At 36.6% G+C, this 20,432-nt stretch overlaps 1 protein-coding gene across 2 annotated transcripts in view; it reads left to right on the plus strand.

Moving 5' to 3' along the window:
- Positions 1–18,356, plus strand: part of ADAM10 (ADAM metallopeptidase domain 10) — a 46,318-nt gene extending 27,962 nt beyond the window's left edge. The window contains exons 5-16 of one of the 2 annotated variants that reach the window (XM_074917282.1): positions 2,300–2,403; positions 3,718–3,867; positions 5,053–5,145; positions 5,757–5,940; positions 8,053–8,216; positions 9,808–9,991; positions 10,928–11,078; positions 12,836–13,019; positions 14,187–14,295; positions 14,570–14,790; positions 15,503–15,629; positions 16,106–18,356. In XM_074917282.1, coding sequence (XP_074773383.1) covers positions 2,300–2,403; positions 3,718–3,867; positions 5,053–5,145; positions 5,757–5,940; positions 8,053–8,216; positions 9,808–9,991; positions 10,928–11,078; positions 12,836–13,019; positions 14,187–14,295; positions 14,570–14,790; positions 15,503–15,629; positions 16,106–16,200 — 1,766 coding nt within the window. In that variant the 3' untranslated portion in view covers positions 16,201–18,356. The remainder of the gene's footprint in view (positions 1–2,299; positions 2,404–3,717; positions 3,868–5,052; positions 5,146–5,756; positions 5,941–8,052; positions 8,217–9,807; positions 9,992–10,927; positions 11,079–12,835; positions 13,020–14,186; positions 14,296–14,569; positions 14,791–15,502; positions 15,630–16,105) is intronic. The other variant, XM_074917283.1, reaches the window with a different exon arrangement.
- The last annotated feature ends 2,076 nt before the right edge of the window (positions 18,357–20,432 follow it).

Raw genomic sequence — 20,432 nt, forward strand, 5'->3', positions numbered from 1 at the left:
CATACTTTAAAAGTGTTTCTTAGTAGATTATTCCTTTTGAAGTGAGAAATACTTGTTTGAATTGAAGGCAGTCAGTATTAAAAATGAATTAAGGGATTTCCTGACCTCTTTGGGAAACACAATAGAGAGCAAAGATTGCTTATTTTGTGTAATGCACTGCATTACCACTTGCAGGAGTTGCTTTAAAATTGTGATGGCTTTCTGTAGATGAAGCATGCTGATGGTGAGGCAGTATTGTCCTGCCCTTGTGTAACATGCTTTTGTCACAGAGGTGAGTGGTCAGCAGTGTCAAATTGGGTAGTGGGTAATGAAAATTTTAGTTACATACAGTAGAATTATTATTTTTTTTAATATTATGGTGGGAAGAAAAAGTGGTGGAGATGAAGGGAAGGATCATATCTATAATACCTTGCTCTTAACTCCAGTCTGGTGATAGTAAACAATCCAAAAGTGTACAGGTGATCTCAACGGCAAGTGACTGGTGCTTTTTGTTTAATATTGGTTATATAGCAAAGCCAGTGTTCCACTCTTGCTAATCAAATTGGGTGAGATGGCTTCTATAGAGTAAGAGTGGTTTTTTCCTCTTTTTCTCTCTCTCTGTTGTGGCACTGTGCTAGAGCTAACCATACTGGAGGAATGTAATGAGCAGCAGTTCAAAAATGGTATTTGTGTGGTGTTAAAAATTGAAATGCAGGAAACTAATATGCAGAAAACCATAAAATAAACTTACAAGGTTCTAGTAACAGTAACTCACTTTTATTTCTGTAAAATAGCAGAAGCAAAATACCAGTTCCTCCAGCAGTCTGGGATTTTTTTGAAAACCTAAGTACTGCATTTCTCAAAAGGTTGCTTTTTTCCTTTCTAGACCTAGCTCAGGGTAAAATCCCCTGAAATGTATATAATGTGGGCACCAGGTCCTTGGTGCCAGATCTTGGGCTTTATAAATCTACTCCTATGTGTCAGCTCCATTTACTCTCTGATTCTGCATCTTCACACTTTATCCAAAACTAAAATGAATAAAAACTCACCAAACACCCAAACCACCAAACAGACAAAAATTAAAAACTAACCCACCAGCAACTCTGAGAAGACAGCAAACCTTGGTAAAGTTTATGCATTTCTGACAAAACTTGCACCCTGTTGAGATGATGGTGAAACTGGGGCTTGCTCTACAGAAACTGGCTTCTTAAGTGTTTCCGTGTGTGGCTCCTGTAATCTGTGCTCCATAGTCTCTTACTGGGGCACCAGTTTATAACACAATCCAGTCTGCAGAGAAACTGAAGGGGCAAGACCTTCCCTTCAGTACTTCCTCCAGAGGAAGCTCCTGCAAGTACAGGTTGCCTGTGGATCTCCAGGAGGTCCTGCAGTCAGACCCTAAGCACGCGTGTCTGCAGCGTGCTCACGTGTTGCCATGAGATCCACATTGACAAAGAGTGAAAGAATTACCCTTGGTAAGCAGCCAGTTGTGTGATACTCTCACTGGGCTAGCCTGGATCTCCAGCATGTTTAACGATGTACCCAGATAGTACTACAGCTTTCTTTTTAAAAATTTGAACAGTCAGCTATAGTAAGGAGGTGAATGAAAATGTTTCTTTTCAGTCTTGTTTTCCTTTGCCTGTAAGTTGTAAATCTGCACACACACATAATCACATACGCACACTGATCTCTTATGCTTAATTGTATTGTTTACTTTCTATAATGGAAACTGTGCATTTCACCTTGTCAGTAAAATTGCTAACAAACTCATGATTCTAGCATTGTAGAGTTGAGTTTGAGATCACTAGAGTTTTGGTTCAGTTGCATAATATAAAAATTTTTCAAAAATTCCGTGGAACATGAATGAAGTAATAGAATCCTCCAAGAATGTTAGGAAGGTTTTTTAGCTTCAGTTTACCAAGTAGAATAAAACCTTTCTCTTGTCCAAGCAGTCTTTAGTATACTTGATCTCTAACAATTTTCCATTGTGAGTTCATTTTTTTTAAAGGCTGCTGTTAGTTCAAGCTAATTGGTACAGCTGTGTAAATAATAGCTCTTGTTCTTATGTTAGACATTGCTCATCATATTTTCTTTTGCTGTCTATAAGAAAACAGTGTTACGCTATTGTCAGGTTTGTTCTGTTTGCAAAACTAAGAATGTATCTTAGTAAAAATGTTTAATGAAAAAGTCATAAAGCTTGAATCTTAGAATGCTTCCCTCACGTCACGTGAGCAATGTTGGACCCAAGCTGAGCAAGTTGCAGTGATACAGCTGTATTTTGCACTTGGAATTTGGAAACTCAACCTGGCCTTCCTCTTTTTAGAATACCCACATAAATATGGACCACAAGGAGGTTGTGCAGATCATTCAGTATTTGAAAGAATGCAGAAGTACCAGATGACTGGTATAGAAGAACCAACAACAGAGGTACAATACAGGCCAATGGATTACGTTGATTAGAAATTAGTGTAATAACTTGTGCTTTTTTGTGTATTGTCTCTTTTACTTTTGGTAGGTCATCATCCTTCAACATTTCGAGGTATTTAAATTTTTGTTAGAGGTTTCTTATTAACATTTTCCTAAATTCTTTTTCTCATTGCTTCTACAGCATAGATGTGCTAGCCTATAGTCTTAATGAATCCTACATGATCTCAAATTTTTCAACAATTTTAGATGGATGTGAAAGTCAAGCTTGAGATGAGGAAGAGTTTCAAGATCCCTTGATCTCTAAGTAATGGTCCTTAAAGAGTAATAACTTCTAGATTTTTAAGTTACGTTAATGTAGCACACTAGCAAGATCTGAGTGCTTTCAGTGCTAAATGAAGGGGTATGAATGGGAGGGTCTTACTAGCAATATTGAAAGATTGAAGGGGTGACGGTGTGCTACAGATTGCCTATAATAAGAGGTAAATGGTCTGTGGAAGGGACTTGCTTACCTGTGTCAGGTGTGCATCACTAGTTATGAAATTGGATTTATTTCAAGATTTTTCCAACAGTAAATTATTGAGTTTCTCTTAGTGTTAACCACGTTCCAAGCTGTTTCAAGTGTTGTCATCATTTTGTGGTGTCAGTTAACTATATGCAAACAAAACCACACAATATGGCTTGTTAAATAGTGTTGAGAACTTAAAAGTTTTATTTACATTGTGACTCCAGAAATTATCAACAGTATTACACAGTTCAGTGCCGGTAACAAAAACATATTTGTAAAACTCCATGGAGAGAGTGCGCCATCAACCAGTGAATGCCATAAGGCAAGTGTGTGAGCAGATCTGCTCTGACTAACCACCAGTAACATCATGTTTAGTCTACCACTTGTTCCATGTTGAAGTGTTTCTGTTTCCTAAGGTAGCTGACTCATAATTACAATGTGAAATAACCTGCGTTAGGATCTACAAACTGGTTTTCATAATCTTAGGAAAGGATCATGAAAGAGAAAAATTCCAAAGATGACATGAATGAAAAAATTTATCCCACATTGACTGTCTCTGGTAATACAAAACAAAATGCACAGAAGGGTTTGACTTAGAAATCGTTAAAAATAGATAACATACGTGGAAACTGGCTATAACATACTTAGTTTAATTCAAAATTCATGAAACTTTGTGGGTTAAAGAAAAAGAATGAAAATCTGTTTGTGTTAGTGGAGTATGTTTAGAGAAATACATTGCTATTTTTAGGTACTCTAGTGCAGCATGTAGATCTACAAAATTAAAATATTTTTTTCCTATGTATGTGTAGAAGCCTTTTGAAGAGCCTAAGAACAATGGTCCACAGCTTTTAAGAAAAAAGCGTGCCACTCAGGCTGAAAAAAACACATGTCAGCTGTACATTCAGACTGATCATCTGTTCTACAAGCATTATGGAACAAGGGAAGCTGTAATTGCACAGGTATTTCTAGTCCCTTTGTTTTAGATGTTCTACTTTGTGTATTTCTGATAAATTTCATGTAATTTAATTGTGTCAATTATTGCTTATCTACTTTAGAATGTCTTGTTTCTTGTGTTACTGTGATCTTGACATTATTAAAACATTGTGGGGTATTTATTTTTTTTAATATCATTAAAAATATGCTGTGTATCTGACAGAAGTCCTGGGCTCTCATGCTTCCTTTAGTTAGTAATGGCAGCTGTGGTTTGTTTAATGCCTCTGATCAAGACTTGAAGTCTGACTTTCCTCAATTCTTACTCAGAAAACTAATACTTCCTGAAGAGTTCTGTACTGTTTGACAGGCTGCCAAGCCTCTGCCTTAACACTGGGATAGTTTTCTATTTGAAATTTTAGTTAAAACACTGAGATCTGTTCCTGTAGTGTCTGATGTAGTGGGAAAAAAAAAAAAAAAAAAAGTAGTGACAACTAAGGGCAGATGCTTTTCATTTGTCAGTATACTATTAACAAGAAAAAGGTTTTTTTCTTCTTTGATGGTCATTTGCTAAAAATCTAACTAGCATGTTAACGTACTTCTCTTGAAGCCTGAGGTTTCACTGCCACTTGCAAATCTGACTTGTACTATTTATTCCTCATGCTGTACATACACAATTCAATATATATTTTCCAGAGCTCTGAAGTCAGGTTTTCAGTGAGTTAGCATTTCTTTGTACTCTTGGAATGGTAAATGATTGTGGTTTGGTTTTTTTTTTTTACATTTGTGTTCTACCAGAAATGAAAGAATAATTTTGTAACAAGTATATTTTTTTCTCAAAAGAAATACATACAGTGTTTTATATACAATTTTAATTACAGTATGATCTTATCATATTAATGAATCAGTATCACAAACAGGTATCATAATAGTTGATAGAATTATGTGTAAAAAAAAAAAAAAAATACCAAAACCAACAACAAAAACAAACCCAAAAAACCAGCAAATGGCAAGGTAATTTTCTGTTACCTGGCATGGTGACACTGCAAATACCAAGTTATGTAGAGGTTTATTTCCTTTATGTACCATTTGATTCAAAAGGCCTGTTAGAGTTCTTATCTGTAAAAGTATAGGCCTTGTAGTTGTCACACTACACTGTAGTTGATCTTAAATAGCATGGATCTTTGAACTGAAGGTATTTTCGTTTTTGCCAGATATCCAGCCATGTTAAAGCAATTGACACAATTTACCAGTCAACAGATTTCTCAGGAATCCGTAACATCAGCTTCATGGTGAAACGAATAAGAGTAAGTTGCATTGGAAATACTTTGAGCTTCACTGATGCTGCTTGGAGGCTGTGTTTTTCAGAAGTCCTGTTGCTGTTCACTTGTAACCATTCGTTGTTAGTATTCATAACACAAGTATCTGTAGTAAACAGTTCCCAATCCTTTTATTTGTTTGGTTTTAGTGTTTATTGTCAAAAGCCCTCTACTTCTGTTATGAAGCTGTAGTCAGTTTTCATAGGAATCGCCTTCCTGTGTTTGAGCAGCACTGACTGTAGGGCAGATAGGCTCTATTGCTCTCGAGAGCTTTAGTACTAAAAGAGATAATGGCCATCCAGGCTGAAAGTTCCTTCTAAAAGGGATGATTTAAGAGGGTAAATGTAAACTTCTGGCTGCTGATGGAAAGGAAAAAGAAATAAGAGAGTGGGGGTTTACTACACAAATTTAAATCTTTATTTACTGTAGAACTTGGTTTTCTAAATACTGGGGTGGTAATTTGTCAAGGCCTATAAATCTTTAGCAACATCTTTAGCTATTTAACATAACAAGGCATTAACAGCAGTAAGCCTCTTAGCTGGTATTTACAAGTCAAGTGAAAATGAATCGTCTTAAAGTTTGTTTCAATTTACTTTTAGATTAACACAACTGTAGACGAGAAGGACTCTTCCAATCCCTTCCGATTTCCTAACATTGGTGTGGAAAAGTTTCTGGAACTGAACTCGGAACAGAATCATGATGATTATTGCTTGGCCTATGTGTTTACAGACCGTGATTTTGATGATGGAGTCCTTGGTCTGGCTTGGGTTGGAGCCCCTTCAGGTAATTATATCCAGATTTTCAGTGCTATGAGACAAAGTATTGTAGGTAGGTACAAAGAAGTAAGGTAGAAACTATAATTTAAATTGACAGCAAATAGACAAAAATCTCATAACCAGCTTCTCACAGTGTTGGTTAGGTATGGTTTGTTGGGGTTTTTTTAAGATATAAATAGCGTATCGTGTCACTTCAGTTAGTCATCTTGTCTTTCTGATGAGTAAGACATGAACAGTAAAGAAAAACGTATGTCTTTTGTTAGACAAAGGCGGTATTACTTGGATGGCTTTTTATTTATGACAGGTATGAGTGACCAGTAAAGTGACAGAAGAAACAAGTATTTCTGCTATATATAAACAAAGCTTACAAACTATGCAGTTTGAATTTTGTAGTAGAACTACACTAGGATCCTTAGGTTTCCTAGACAGTATTGAAAGCAATTTTTTTTAAATTAAGTAAAATCATTTAGATCTTCTTTTGGGAGATACCAGATTATTATTGTGTGACTCTTCTTGAACCGCTGTTCATTATTTTCAATCTAGCTGTGTGTTTTCAGTCTGAAGTCTGTGATAAATCCAACAATGGTCTTTGTGTGCAGCATCTCAACGTTTGTCCTGGATGTGTTAGTTTTATAGGATGTGTTAGCTTTATAAAATTACACGTTTTGAGGTTGTTAGTCTTTAAATTCAAGTAACACAAATTCTTTAATTATAGCATAGCACAAATTCCAAGTTGTGGAAAGCTTCACAGAATTCAAAATCAGATTCAGAAGGAACAGTCTTCCCTTGTTTCTTCCCTCGGGTGATTTCTATGTAATAAGGAATTAGGCTGAAGAACGACAAGTTCTATGAGACTTTGCAAGAGACTGGATATTTTTGTGTGAGCATTATAAAAAGTTTTAACAGAGTTCAGGTAACTGTGGAAGAAATAAACCGTTCATGAGATGTAGCTATACAGTATAACCTCACTTTGTTTACTGCACTGATTACCTCTAAAGCCCACGTTGGTTGTGGAGTACTGGAGATACGTGGATATTTGTCTTGGTGTGAGTCTCTGACATGGATTTTAGGAGATTAAAATGCCTAAATAAGCGTTAGTAGAGTATTCAGAGAGGTATCTGTATCCATGTGGTGGACCCATGAGTGTAGTCAGTCTGTTAGAGGGACCTGCATGGTCTCACCTTAGTAACTGTGGAATAACCATCGGAAAAGTAATGCATAGGTGACCTGCATAAATAAGAAACTGTGATGACTAGTCTAGTGTATAGACTGGGAAAGCACAGGGTGCATTCCATAAACACTGCTTCCAAAACAAAGTTTAATTGAGAAGAATTAAGTTGTTCTGGGAGATTTTCATCTTTAGCACACGTACTGACATAGGCTAAAATGGGATATTTCACTAAAATTAAATTTTAATTCCGAAGGCAAGGAAACTTCTTTAGAGTGTTTTCAGACACTATTTATGTTAGCAGTAGAACTGCTGAATTTTATAACATTGATAATGCCTTGGTACAGTTCAAGTTATAGAAAAACTTGGTGACATTGAAGTCACAATTTTGAGACTTTTACAAACAGTGAGTGTATAATGCACTTGATTGTTGACCTTTTAAAACCGGCCCCGATTAACCCACACATCAAAGGCTTTATCAGCTTTAGCTTGTACAGTGGAAGGAATGAGTCACTTCTGACAAGGTAATCTTGGGTGTTTTATATACATCCTCATGCTATAAGAGAGGATCTCCTCTGATTTTACTGTGGGATTTTCTTACTTAGTGAAATCCAAATGAAATATAGATTGAGGCTACTTGTATTGGACATTACTTACAGGTATGATGAAATCAGGGCTTGTCCAGGCAGTGAGAGCCCAAAATAGCTCTTCCTTAACAGCTCCTCTAAAACCACTTTCTGTGTGAATGCATCCATTCAGCGCTGAGAGCACTAGTGTGGATAAATCTAATCTGCTCTCCAAGTTGGGTCACTATTCATTACACAGAAGAATTCGTAGACCGTAAGCGTCCGCTGAGGAGGCAAGCTGTTTCTTGTTCTAAATGTCACTAGAAGAGTAACACAGTACTTCTTTTCTTAAATGACTGACTGTTGTACTTTTGTCTAAATGCAGGGAGCTCTGGTGGAATATGTGAAAAGAGCAAACTGTATTCTGATGGCAAGAAGAAGTCTCTGAACACTGGAATCATCACTGTTCAGAACTATGGCTCTCATGTGCCTCCCAAGGTTTCTCACATCACTTTTGCTCATGAGGTTGGGCATAACTTTGGTTCACCTGTAAGTATTACTGTTCACCTCTTAACTCCCTTTCAGCCCTTCTGAAGTGCATGATCTGTGAAAGGAGTTTTTACTTCCTATAAGCAAGGAAAACATGACCATGGCTGCATGTGCACGTTGTATGCAAACAAAAACCAGACAACAGGGGTGCAACAGTGGATTTTGTGAATTGCTGATTTCTACTAGTTCAATCTATTATAAAGGGACTATGTTATTCCGTAAGAACTTTCCTGTTTCTTGTTGAAGACTAGGGTCATGTGCATTTTTAAATGTATTTTAGTTCATCCTAGAGAGGAGAAAGAATCAATGCACGACTAATTAAAATTACACTTTATTCAACAAGTGAAGATAGAACTGTCTCTTTTGTACGTTCAATTATTTATACTTAAAGTTTACTGAAGAAAGTCATGGAGAGGATTAAGATACCAAGAACAGTATTTTAGAGCAAAATTGTCCCCTAGTCATTTAGGGACATGATTTGTTTGTGGCAAGCTTGAAAGCATGAAGCTTTTGTTTTTGCTGGAGATGAGAACAGTTTTCTCGTTTGCGTTTTCTATTTTTATTTTTAAACTTAAGTATATAGGCTTTCTACTCTTGGAAGTAAAATGAAATCAAGATATGACAGGGATGATGAGTTCTTGCAAAACAGATGTTCACATGTGAATGCTTTCTTCGTGTGCCTTTGAGAAAATCCCCAATACCACTGCTCTGAGTGGGAACAAGCCTTCCAAGTAGAACTGAAAATACAAGCACATGAAACTGAACAAACAGTCCCACTGAGTGAAACATGTTTTGGATCGGCATGGAAGATGGTTCTTTGTATTCTAAGTTGCATTTGATCCAGGGAAATACCTGAAAGTACATGTTTGGTTCTACCAAACTATAATAAATTACATAGTTCCCACAACTGTGTTAAAATAACATTTACCTACTTCTGGAGACATAAGTTGTGTTTCTGGAAAGTTGGATGCATCAGAACAGCATTAGAGTTCCTCTTAAACTTAGTACGTTGTCGGTCTGCTAATTGCTAGTGTGCCAACCTGTACTGCATTTCACCAACCGTGCTGGATGTTATCCAGACCTAGTCTGACAGAAACAGCCTTCTGCTCTATTCTGAGGATTTCTTTGCGCCCCCCTCAAAACAAGGGGAAAAAAAAAGGACTGCTGTTTGTTAACTCCTCCTACTTTTATTGCACAGAATACTTACTACCCTTTCATAAGCCACTCTCCTTAGGACATGGCAGCTCTTTCGAGTCAGAATTAATTCCAGGACACGCACTTAGGGTATACATTACCAAGAATGCAAATAAGCTGAAACTTAAGAAATTAGATACTTGCTACTGTTGTCTGGGGGAGAAGAAAACGACCACAAAAAACCCAACCAAACAAAAATCCTCAAACAAACCTTTGTTTTCTGTGTACTTTTTGTATTCCAAGAAACCTTAGGGTATAAGAAGGTGGTTTGTTTTTATGAACCTTTTATTCTCACTGTGTTAAGGTTACCAAATCAGGTTACTTTCGTACATGTATACATCCAAACAATTAGAGAAGCTGTCTTGATAGAAATAGTTCTAAAATATTTGTTTTGCAGCATGATTCTGGAATGGAGTGCACTCCAGGAGAGTCCAAGAACTTGGGACAGAAAGAAAATGGCAATTATATCATGTATGCAAGAGCTACATCTGGGGACAAACTTAACAACAACAAGTTCTCTATCTGTAGCATTCGAAATATCAGCCAAGTTCTTGAGAAAAAGAGAAATAATTGTTTTGTTGGTATGTATTTAGTCATCCTGAAAGTAGAATGGCTAAGCTATTACTATTACACTTAATTAGAATTTATTTTGTTAGTTTTTATCATACTTTTTTACTTATTTTATACTTTTGTTTTAGTTAACTGAAAGATTCTGTAAGTAAAAAATTGAATTTGAGATCTGGAGTATTGTGTCAAGTTCTGGGCTCCCCAGTACAGGAAAGACATGGACATACACAGCAAAGGGCTGCAGAGATTATTAAGGGATTGGAGCATCTGACATACGAGAAGGGGCTGAGCTGAGTGTGTTTAGTCTGGGGAAGAGAAGGCTGAGGAGTGGAGGGCTCTTGTCTGTTTTTATAAATGCCTGGTGGGAGGGAGTAAAGAAGACGGGACCAGACTGTTTTCAGTCATTCCCAGTGAAAGGACAAGAGGTAAGGAGCACAAACTAAAATACAGGAAGTTCTATTTAAACATATAAAAAAATAAGAGATTTTTCAGGAATTTTATTTCTGGAGTCTGATGTGTGAGCTCTCACAAATTTTGTGAGATTGTGCTGTGAGTAGGTTTGGGGTATTAGTGGTTCACCCCACTACCATCAGCCTTACGGTCCTCAGATTGTTACAGGAGGAGGGTGCAAGAAAGGATGCTGCTCCACTGGGGCCTTACCCGAAAACTACTCTGATCACTGTTGATTTCCTACCCACACGAGAAACACCCACTGTTATCAGCAGAAACCTTTTACTCGGAGGCTTAAAATTCTGTGAATTGTAGGAATGACTAAGCTGGGTGGCAAGCAAATAACACGAGCTGACTTGAGCCCTAGTCTGGAGCCCATCTTGACCAGACGTTTTCAGTCACAATTGGCTAGATGCTGTTGCAAGTCAGTGTTTGTGTTTATAAATCTATTTGCATATTCTATATACTTCTTTGTACGTAAATATACTGGCATTTTTCAGAGTCTGGTCAACCCATCTGTGGTAATGGACTGGTTGAACAAGGAGAGCAGTGTGACTGTGGATACAGTGACCAGTGTAAAGATGAATGCTGTTATGATGCAAACCAATCAGAAGATAAAAAATGCAAGTTAAAACCAGGCAAATATTGCAGGTATTGTGCATGTCTGTTACAGTACACTTTAATTTGGGGGATTTCTTGGTAGCTATAATTGGTATTTTAGAATCTGAATCTGTTTACCTGCATTATTCTTTATTTTGTTTACAATGCTGTATACAGTGAGTGAGTTTATAAGCCCAGTTATGCTATGCAATTCTTGGTGCTAATGGTAGCTTGCTTTCCCTTAGGTGACTTTCCTAACTTTTGAAAAAACCTAATATGGCACTGGATTGTACCAGTGCTAACATGTCACAATACTCAGTGCAGACAAGGATGTGTTGAAATTCTGTTATTTTTATCAGAAATGTATTGTGCAGAAGTCTTTCAAAAAGTGTATGATTCAGAAAAACATGACCAGGATGCTTCTTTTTTCCAAATGCTTGTTTTATAAATTAAATTAGACTATGTTTTAAAGTCACCTTGTATTTTGGCAGTGTTGTGTGCACTGTGATTTATAAGAGGAACTTCTGAAGATCATAAGACTTAGTGAAGTAACTCTATTTCTGTCTTCTAGTTCTATGACTTAATACATGTGAAGTGCTACATCAGGTGCTACTGCCACCTCCTTTCTTTGCTCTCCTGTTCAGGTCACTGTTAGTCCAGCTTATGCCCTGCTAGAATAGTCTTAAATATCAATGGCTGCATAATTTTTTTTTTTTAGGATTCCCTTTTTTCCAGTTCTATTAAGATGGAATATTTTGGTGTACAGAGAGGTTTCCAAAGACATGTAAAGCACATACAGGTGTAAGAAAGGATCACATAACATGTTAAAATACATTTTAGGAAACCTGTGGTATCTATTCAGCTACTTTACATGTCTCTTAGTCTTTTTCATGTGTGACCTAAGGGTGATTTTTCTTAGCATGCAGTAGTTATAAAATAGAGAGATCCTGACCCACAGAAGGTCTGTGCTGTCTTCTGATGTCCACTGAATGCCCAGAAGCACACTGAATAGTGTTGGGATACAGAAACATTTGAGATGAGAACTCAGGAGGCTTAGCTTTAATCATGTGGTCGTGTATGGTTTATAACCTTCACTCCTCTGCTGTTTGTAATGGCAGGTGTGATCAAACACAGCTTCAGAAAGGGAAGGTCCTGTGTCCTGCTCTTCCACCAGCTCCTGGTGTACATAGCATAAGGGACTCGGGTGCCTTGGGCCGGAAAGGAGCCCAAGTGTGTTGGGGAACCAGTGAAACTATAGGGCTTCTTTTGGCAAATCTTTCCTGCCCCCAAAATTTGTTTGTACCCTGCCTGTGACTTCTGTTATACGATCTGACCAATCTCCTTCCCTTTCCATGTTTGTTTCAACAATGTAAGGCTGCAGAAAGTTGAAACAAAAATTTCTTATGGTTTTTAATCACTGAGAGATAAATTTTGACTTACTACATTGAAACTGATACTGTCAAACTAATCAGTTGTTCCTCAATTAATTTTGCCAACTTGCTAATTGACTTTTATATATACAAACTTTGAAATGCTGTTATTTTCTATATGCTGTAATCTAAAGTGTGCTTGTACTGTTTTTCTAATATAATGCAAATAGCTTAACTGGTTACTACGACTAAGAAATCTATATTCGGTACAGTAACGTTTTGTTACTTTAAAGGATGAAAAAAAAGTATTTTCGATTCACATTTTACTTAGCACAGATCAGAAATACGTTAAATGCTTTGAGTAAGTTTCAGGATTAATGTTTTTTCTGGAGTCATTCATGCTGTTTCTTTACAGCCGTGTTTTCTGTTTATTTCTAGCCCCAGTCAAGGCCCCTGTTGTACTGCACAGTGTAATTTCAAACTCAAGACTGATAAGTGTCGAAATGATTCTGACTGTGCAAGGGAAGGAATGTGTAATGGTGTCAGTGCTCTCTGTCCAGCATCTGAGCCTAAACCAAACTTCACGGATTGCAACAGGCACACACAAGTTTGCATAAATGGGGTACGTGAGGGGTTTTTACAGGCGTATGCAACCACAGCTGTTTATGGCAAAGCAGTGTATGAAGAAGTGATATGGTTTCAATACTTAATGGAGAAAAGTGTCAGATTAATCTCTTTTTCAATAAAAATGTTTGATTTATTGACTTCAAGTAACTGAAGGCACACCAAATATCAGGCTAGCGTTACTATTTAAGAAAGTTCCATTTAAATTTTTTTTTAAAAATCAGGAATATGAAAGTGTTTTATTTCCTAGTTCCATCTTCTCATTTTTCTTCAGTCTTGGTCAGATGATTTTGTTGCCTTAGAAAATAAGGTATGCTATCAATGCATGTTGAATTTGGTTTAATGAAATTTTACAGTTCTTCCACCCATGTGCCTGTAACACAGATGTGGAAGCATATAGAATTTCTCTGAACTGTCATTAATTTCCTGGGTTAAAGAGTCCATGGCAGTTGCTATGAAATATTAATGGGAAGTCTCTTATAAATTGATCTGTTTGCTTGGAAGCAGAAACATGCAGAAGTCGTCCTCTGATAGAGCTGTAACTTGTGTTGCTGTAAGTCTGTTTTCTGCAGTCAGGTTTTTATTCAAATGATATGCTTGTAATAGTTTTTCAGCTAATTTAGTATCATCTTAAAGATAGGGAAATTGCCTTTATATAGTTACTTGATTTTGAAACAAGATTATAAATACAGTGACTTTTTTTATTTGAATTTGAAGGGTCCTCCAACAATGGAATTAAATACAGAATCTTTCCTGTCATTAAGTTTAATTACTATTTTCTGAGAGAAAATCTTTTTTGAAGACATGCTATTGATTTATTTTCCTAACCGCAGTTTTGAGTAACCATGATTCAGTGTGAATTGTAGTGCTGTGAGTCTTTTGCAGGTTACTCTGAGGCCCTACAAGAACATAAAGTATTAAAAAATAGGGTCAATCACCTTTAAAAAAATATCAAATAAGACTATTAGGCTGTAATAAATTCTCTGTTTAATAAACTTCAGAAAAAATTCAAGTTGTTATTTTTATTGATAAGCATCTTTGGACCTACGATTATTCCTTCAGCTGTTAACAATGAATATCTTTCCTGATGTCAGCATGCTTAGAAGTGAAATTGATTATTTTTTTTTTTTTTTTTTTTTTTTCCTCGTGCTTTTGTCTCCAACAGCAATGTGCTGGCTCTATCTGTGAGAAGTATGGCTTGGAGGAATGTACATGTGCTAGTTCAGATGGCAAGGATGATAGAGAATTATGTCATGTCTGCTGCATGAGAAAAAGTAAGATTTGTCTGAATTGTAAGCATAAATATATCGGGTATCTGAGGAATCTTCTCATGGTGTTCATATTTTTGTTTTTGTTAACTTGAGAGCATACTGTGATTTTGTTCATACTTAGTTTCAGATAGACATTGCGTTGTATTTTGTAGGAAATCATGTATTTTTGGTTTTTACAGATTAATAGAAACTTGAAATTTTTCAAAAGCACTTTGAGCAATTGAACACCAAAGTATTCATGCACATATGTTTTAATTGGTTTTAATTTTCTTTTCAGTGGACCCAGCTACTTGTGCAAGTACAGGCTCTAACCAGTGGGAGAAACACTTTGGTCGTAAAACTATTACTTTGCAACCTGGATCTCCTTGTAATGATTTCAAAGGCTACTGCGACGTGTTTATGAGGTGTCGGCTGGTAGATGCTGATGGCCCTCTAGCTAGATTAAAGAAAGCAATTTTTAATCCAGAGCTATATGAAAATATTGCGGAATGGATTGTGGTAAGTATTTTTTTATCTTATCAGTATAATATGAAATTTTCTTGTTAATGAATATTCCAGGTTGGCAAGTGTTGCTGTATATATACAGTACTTCAGCATTCTTCAAAGTATAATTAGTCCTTGTTGTACTAGCTTTTCTGTAAGCACCTTGAGTGCAGCAAATAGCTGTGACAGGTTGAAGGAATGGTAACTAAGAAAGAAGTAAATACTTGGTGTTAATATCTTTATTCACTGTCTGTATTGGTGCCAGCGTTCACATTGTTAATTTACTGGGTTTTCCCATTTAACTCTTCATATTTCAATGCTCTGATTTCTCTTAAGGAACTAAATATCTTGATTTCTAGCCTTTCTTATTTTTATTGCACTAGATGAGACTTTCTTAATAAAAGACTGGGTGAAGAGCTACAATAGAACACCATTATAGATCTGCATTGTCAATTTTTTGTAAGCTGTTGATTGTTTTAAGCTTATAGCTCTGTTGTAGTATATCTTCTGTGGAATAGTCTTCAGGTAATAGAAGGAGTTGGAAGTGCTTGGGGTGGTTTTTTGAGTAAGAACTTCAGGGACATTTTTCTTGTTACGGTCTTTTAAATGATGTTTCAGAACAGCTTTTTGATCACTCTTAAAAGGCAAAGGAAAGCCGTTCTCCAACAACCCCTGTCTTCTGTGCATGTGTGCCAAACCCTCCCCAATAATTTTTTGATGTTTTTAGGCATACTGGTGGGCAGTGTTGCTTATGGGAATTGCCTTGATCATGTTAATGGCTGGTTTCATTAAGATATGCAGTGTTCATACCCCAAGCAGTAATCCAAAGTTGCCTCCTCATAAACCACTTCCAGGTGAGTACGCCAGGTAATTAAATTTATAGAGAAATGTTTTATTCTCAACTATTTTGTTCTAAAGGGAAATTTCAGGTATCCTGACCTACAGTTCTTAGTCTGGCACTGTGAAACTACAAGTGGAATTCATGCCAGTGAAATAATTCATAAAAATGTAACTCTTGCCTTTTTTCCAGTAACGTAATATGCATATCAAAAGAAAGATTGGAAGACTTTTTCTAAGTCAGAGTTCCTTTTATATCCTATTCCATGCTACATGTTGTAAGAATCAGCCTGTTTAAGGAACTGCTGTTGAGGTGACAGAATGTATTCAGTAAATACTCCACACAGTTAATCATCTGTTAAAACCTTGCAGGTGTAAAACTGAAGCCTTTCAGAAAAAAGTTATATTTAATTTATATGGCCAGGACAACTTGTTCTGGAAATTACTTCTTTTTTAAATTCATGGTAATAATGTCTGCCTTCCTTTGAAACAGGCACTTTAAAAAGGAGGAGACCACCACAGACCGCTCAGCCACCACAGCGGCAAAGGCCCCGGGAGAGTTACCAGATGGGACATATGAGACGTTGACTGCAGCTTTTTGCCTTGGTTCTTCCTAGTGCCTACAATGGGAAAACTCACTCCAAAGAAAACCTAATAAGTCATTGTCCCCGGTCTAACTCTCCAGAATTGAAGAGGAAAGAAAAAAGCGTCATATACCCTCAAAACAAGTGGAAATGGTCAATTTTTAATGAGCGAATCTTCCAGCTCAAAAAGAAGAGAAGTGTTTTTCTTGCATATTTTTAATTTAGCGGCACAAAGCCCTAGAGTATCGTGATTCTTTCCCCCTTCTGTGCTCTTCATTGCTGCATTTTCTTCACTTGCAGGCAAATATGGCTGTAGTAAAACTTGTACTCAAGAATTGAAAAAAAAAAAAATATTTTTCAACTGCCAGACAAGGCTAGGAAGCTAGACCACCTCAGCATTGGAGACATTACTTGTCAATGTATATACATTGTTATATGCAGACATGTATTTCTAACGTACACCCGTACTTGTGTGCAATTGTAAACAAGAGAATTGCAATATGGATGTTTCTTTGTATTATAAAACTTTTCCGCTATTAATGAAGAAATTACTGTTTAATTGACATACTCAGGATAACAGAGGATGATGGTGTGTAATGGTCAAGGATCCTGTGATGCTTTACACAGCAATTTTTGAATCCAATCAAACTTTTTTTTATCGTGATCAAACTTGTTTCAAGCACTCATTTCATCTTTATCAAACAGCTGCTAAGACCTAGCATACGAGATCGAACAGTCTTTTAGAGATAACAGGTGTTCTGCAAACTCTCCAAATGCCAGAATGTTTAAAAAATGTTTTATATGTGTCTAATTTCTTGTAGCTCAGCATAAATATTTTTAATTTGTCTGATTATTCAGTTAAATAATGAATAGTTAGATGAAATACTTCCATGCTTTATTAGAAGATTCTGCCTGTTACTCAACTTGTTTTATAAATGGCAACCAGTTTCTTTGGGCTGCTCAGCTATTCTTACAGTATGATAATTAAGTTTGTGTTCTGAGGGATGTGGAAAGGAAAGCTGTAGGGTTTTTATTTTTTAATTTATCAGACATTTGGATAACTTTTCAGCATGATACTGTTGATTGATAACCACTAAAGTAGAGTGATTTGCCCAGCGACTGTGGCAGAGTTGAAGCTGTAGTTAGGACTACCAATTTTCCCACATTTTCTACCAGTAGTGAAGTTCAACAGCACAATGTCCCATTCCAAAGTTTTTATGATGAATGTAAATAATTGGCATTTTTGAAAGAGGAAACAAAAGGTGTCTTAAGGTGCTTACTGCTATGCAGGAGATGAAAGGGGGCATTACAAAATGTTTAAGCTTGTGATATATTTATTGCTTGTTTTCCAAAAGCACCGAGCTAATTAGAGACGCAAATGGCTATAATTTTCCTGGCTTTGCTTAGGAGAAAATTTACTAAGGGTTGGACAGGCTTCCTTTGTTTGTTTTTTGTTTTGTTTTTTAAGAGTATAAGGTTTACACAATCATTCTCATAATGTGACGCAAGCCAGCAAGGCCAAAAATGTTACAGAATATAATGGCATCTCTTCCTTGTAAACTTGTACAGTATGTGGTAACTTTTTCAAAATACAGCTTTTTGTACATGGTTTAGACAAATTTTGTACATGAAACCCCAAGTCCAATAGACTATATAAATAATTCTAAAGGATCTTAACTAGTTAGAAGTGTATGTAGTTGCTTTTAAGTCATTTTAAATACATTTGTTTTAAGACTGTGCAAAGATTGGAAGTGGGTTTGCATTTCTAAAATGGTGACTTTTATTCAGCAAGAGTTCTTAGTAACTTCTTGAGTGTGGTAGACTTTGGAACATGTAAATTTTTTGCCTGTAATGTTATCCTGTGGTAGGATTTTGGCAGAAAAATGCTGCCCTATTTTTATTTTGAGTCTAAGTTAAATGTTTTCTTAAAACAGAAATGTGCACTGAACTCTCCACTGCAAGTCAAGATGTGGTAAAACTGAAAGAAAGTTCAAGACAATGAGATGGAATACTACTGGCGATTTCATGTCCACTGTGTTTTATACAGTACCTTTTTGTTCACTTTGGAAATTTTTACTAAAAAATGCAAAAAATAAAGTATTGTGCAAAGATATGTAAGGTTTTTTGAAACTTGAAATGCATTAATAAATAGACTTGATGAAATCATCTTCTGAAGATCCATTTACTTTTTGAACCCTGAAAGCAAAAAGGAATACACAGATTCTACTTCTGCTTAATTTTTGACTTTTGGCTGGAAAGGGGCTGTCATGGCAAAAAGTAATCAATCTTTGCTATCTTTAGTCAAAGCACAGCTTCCAGTTTTCACAGCATACCGTTAAACATCAATGTTTTTGTGTAACCTTTTTAAGGAAAAGCCCTAAAATGACCTTAAAGTTACTTGTGTGATCACAGGAATAAAGCTTACTCTGTTCTTATCTCCAAAATGGAAACTAGTTCCTGGTGGGCTATTCGAGCCTGGCACCGTAGCTACTGAGTGACACCTTCTGAAATAAATACGGTTTGGAAGAGGAATGCAGGAATTAACGTGTCATGCTGAATGCGCAACCGATGGGTAAGACTTTCAGAAGGAGCAAATTTGCCTTTTGCAAGGGCTTTTACCACTGCTGAGCTGGGTCTGTGCTTTCATGTGTGTATAGCTAAGTGGTAAGGCTGCTTTTATAAGCCAAGTCCTGCCAGCTAGTCTCTCGTTCTTAGGGCTGTTTGGTGAGAGTGGTCTGCCTGGACAGGCATCTGCTTCCCTAACTGAGCAGCATATGCTTTGATGTGATCAAAGCATGTTCAGACTTCCTTCCTCACAGTACTTTTGGGGTTTTTTTGTTGTTGATTTTTGCTGATTTATTTTAAATAGAAGTGCTTCCCGTTGGAGCTAAAACAGCACTGTCAGGGCAAAAGGTATTAAAAGAAAAATCAGTTGGAGCAGAGCCCTTCCGCAAATCAGCATCATGGGCGCCTAATAGCTGTGGTGGTGGTTGCATTTAAATTTCTGCCTAGGACTGCAAACCAGAGGGGTAGAAATAATGCCCAAGCATCTAAAATACAAATTTTGTGTATATTTTGAAATGTGTTTGGGGGAAACAAATGAGTACATAAATAGCTGTCATTTTTCTAACATTTGACCTGATAATCCCTAGTTGTAGCTGTTCATTTATTCATCTTGTATTCCTCAATGTTTTAGTTATGAAATGTGTACATTCACCTCTGGTGTGGAAGCATATACAGTCGGAATGGAGTGAATGTTAGAAGGATGTTAAGTTAGGAGTCTTTACACCGTAGAGACTATACATCATTGATACAGTTTGCCTTTTAACGTTTTGATGTTTCTTTCAGGAAAAACTCAAAAAGGAAGGAAGAGTTTTTTTACCTCTGAATATTGGCAGTTCATTATTACAGAGGTGATTAACAGGACAGCAGTCATTACGTCATTCTAAGATGGCTTTCTCTGGCAGGAGGAGGCTCTTGATGGCTTTCAAAGTGTCACTTTAGTTGTTTGGAGTGAGACAGGAACAGTTCCAGCGAGCACAAATTAAGGCACCGCTCTAGGTATGACTTCAGATTATGTTCAGGAATTGTGAGACTTTCAAGTGTGCTGCAGCTTGGGCTTTATTTCATTTTTCCATCAGAAATTAGTGTAATAGCTATCAAAACACAGGGGCAGGATTTATTTGGATATACAGTTTGTGAAAAATTACAGAGAAAAATACCAGAGTAAGTATCTTCATAATTAAATACTGAATGTTCTTTTAATTTTCCCATTTGACTTCTCAGAAGTTTTCAGACTGTCTTACCTGAGGATATACTAGCTTGTATCAGGTGAGCTGGAGAATGTGTTTTCCCCAGAGACTGAAGTCCTCAAACTGCACTATCCCCGTTATTTGAGTTTCAGCACACTCTAGATATCTGACCTTTTTTCCACCTGCTTTTCATGAACTACTGCTTTCAAGCTTGTTTCTTCTAAAATTTAGATCATTTTATTGGCCTTCTTACCAAGTGATAGTAATGTGAAAGAAACGCCAACTTTAATGCCTAGAATGTTGCCAAGTGTTTTTTAGAATGTGTAACTACAGAAAAGTCATGACTTGAAAGGCTCTGTGAATACGTATGGTTTACATTTCACAAATCTCACTAAAAGCTGTCTCGCCAACTCTAGTGCTTTTTGTTTCAGGTGTAGTGAAACACTGACAGGATCGTCCCTGCACTGGAGCAGCCGTTGTCTCT

This window comes from Athene noctua, chromosome 13 (genome assembly GCF_965140245.1).
Source record: "Athene noctua chromosome 13, bAthNoc1.hap1.1, whole genome shotgun sequence".
Classification (NCBI taxonomy): domain Eukaryota; kingdom Metazoa; phylum Chordata; class Aves; order Strigiformes; family Strigidae; genus Athene; species Athene noctua.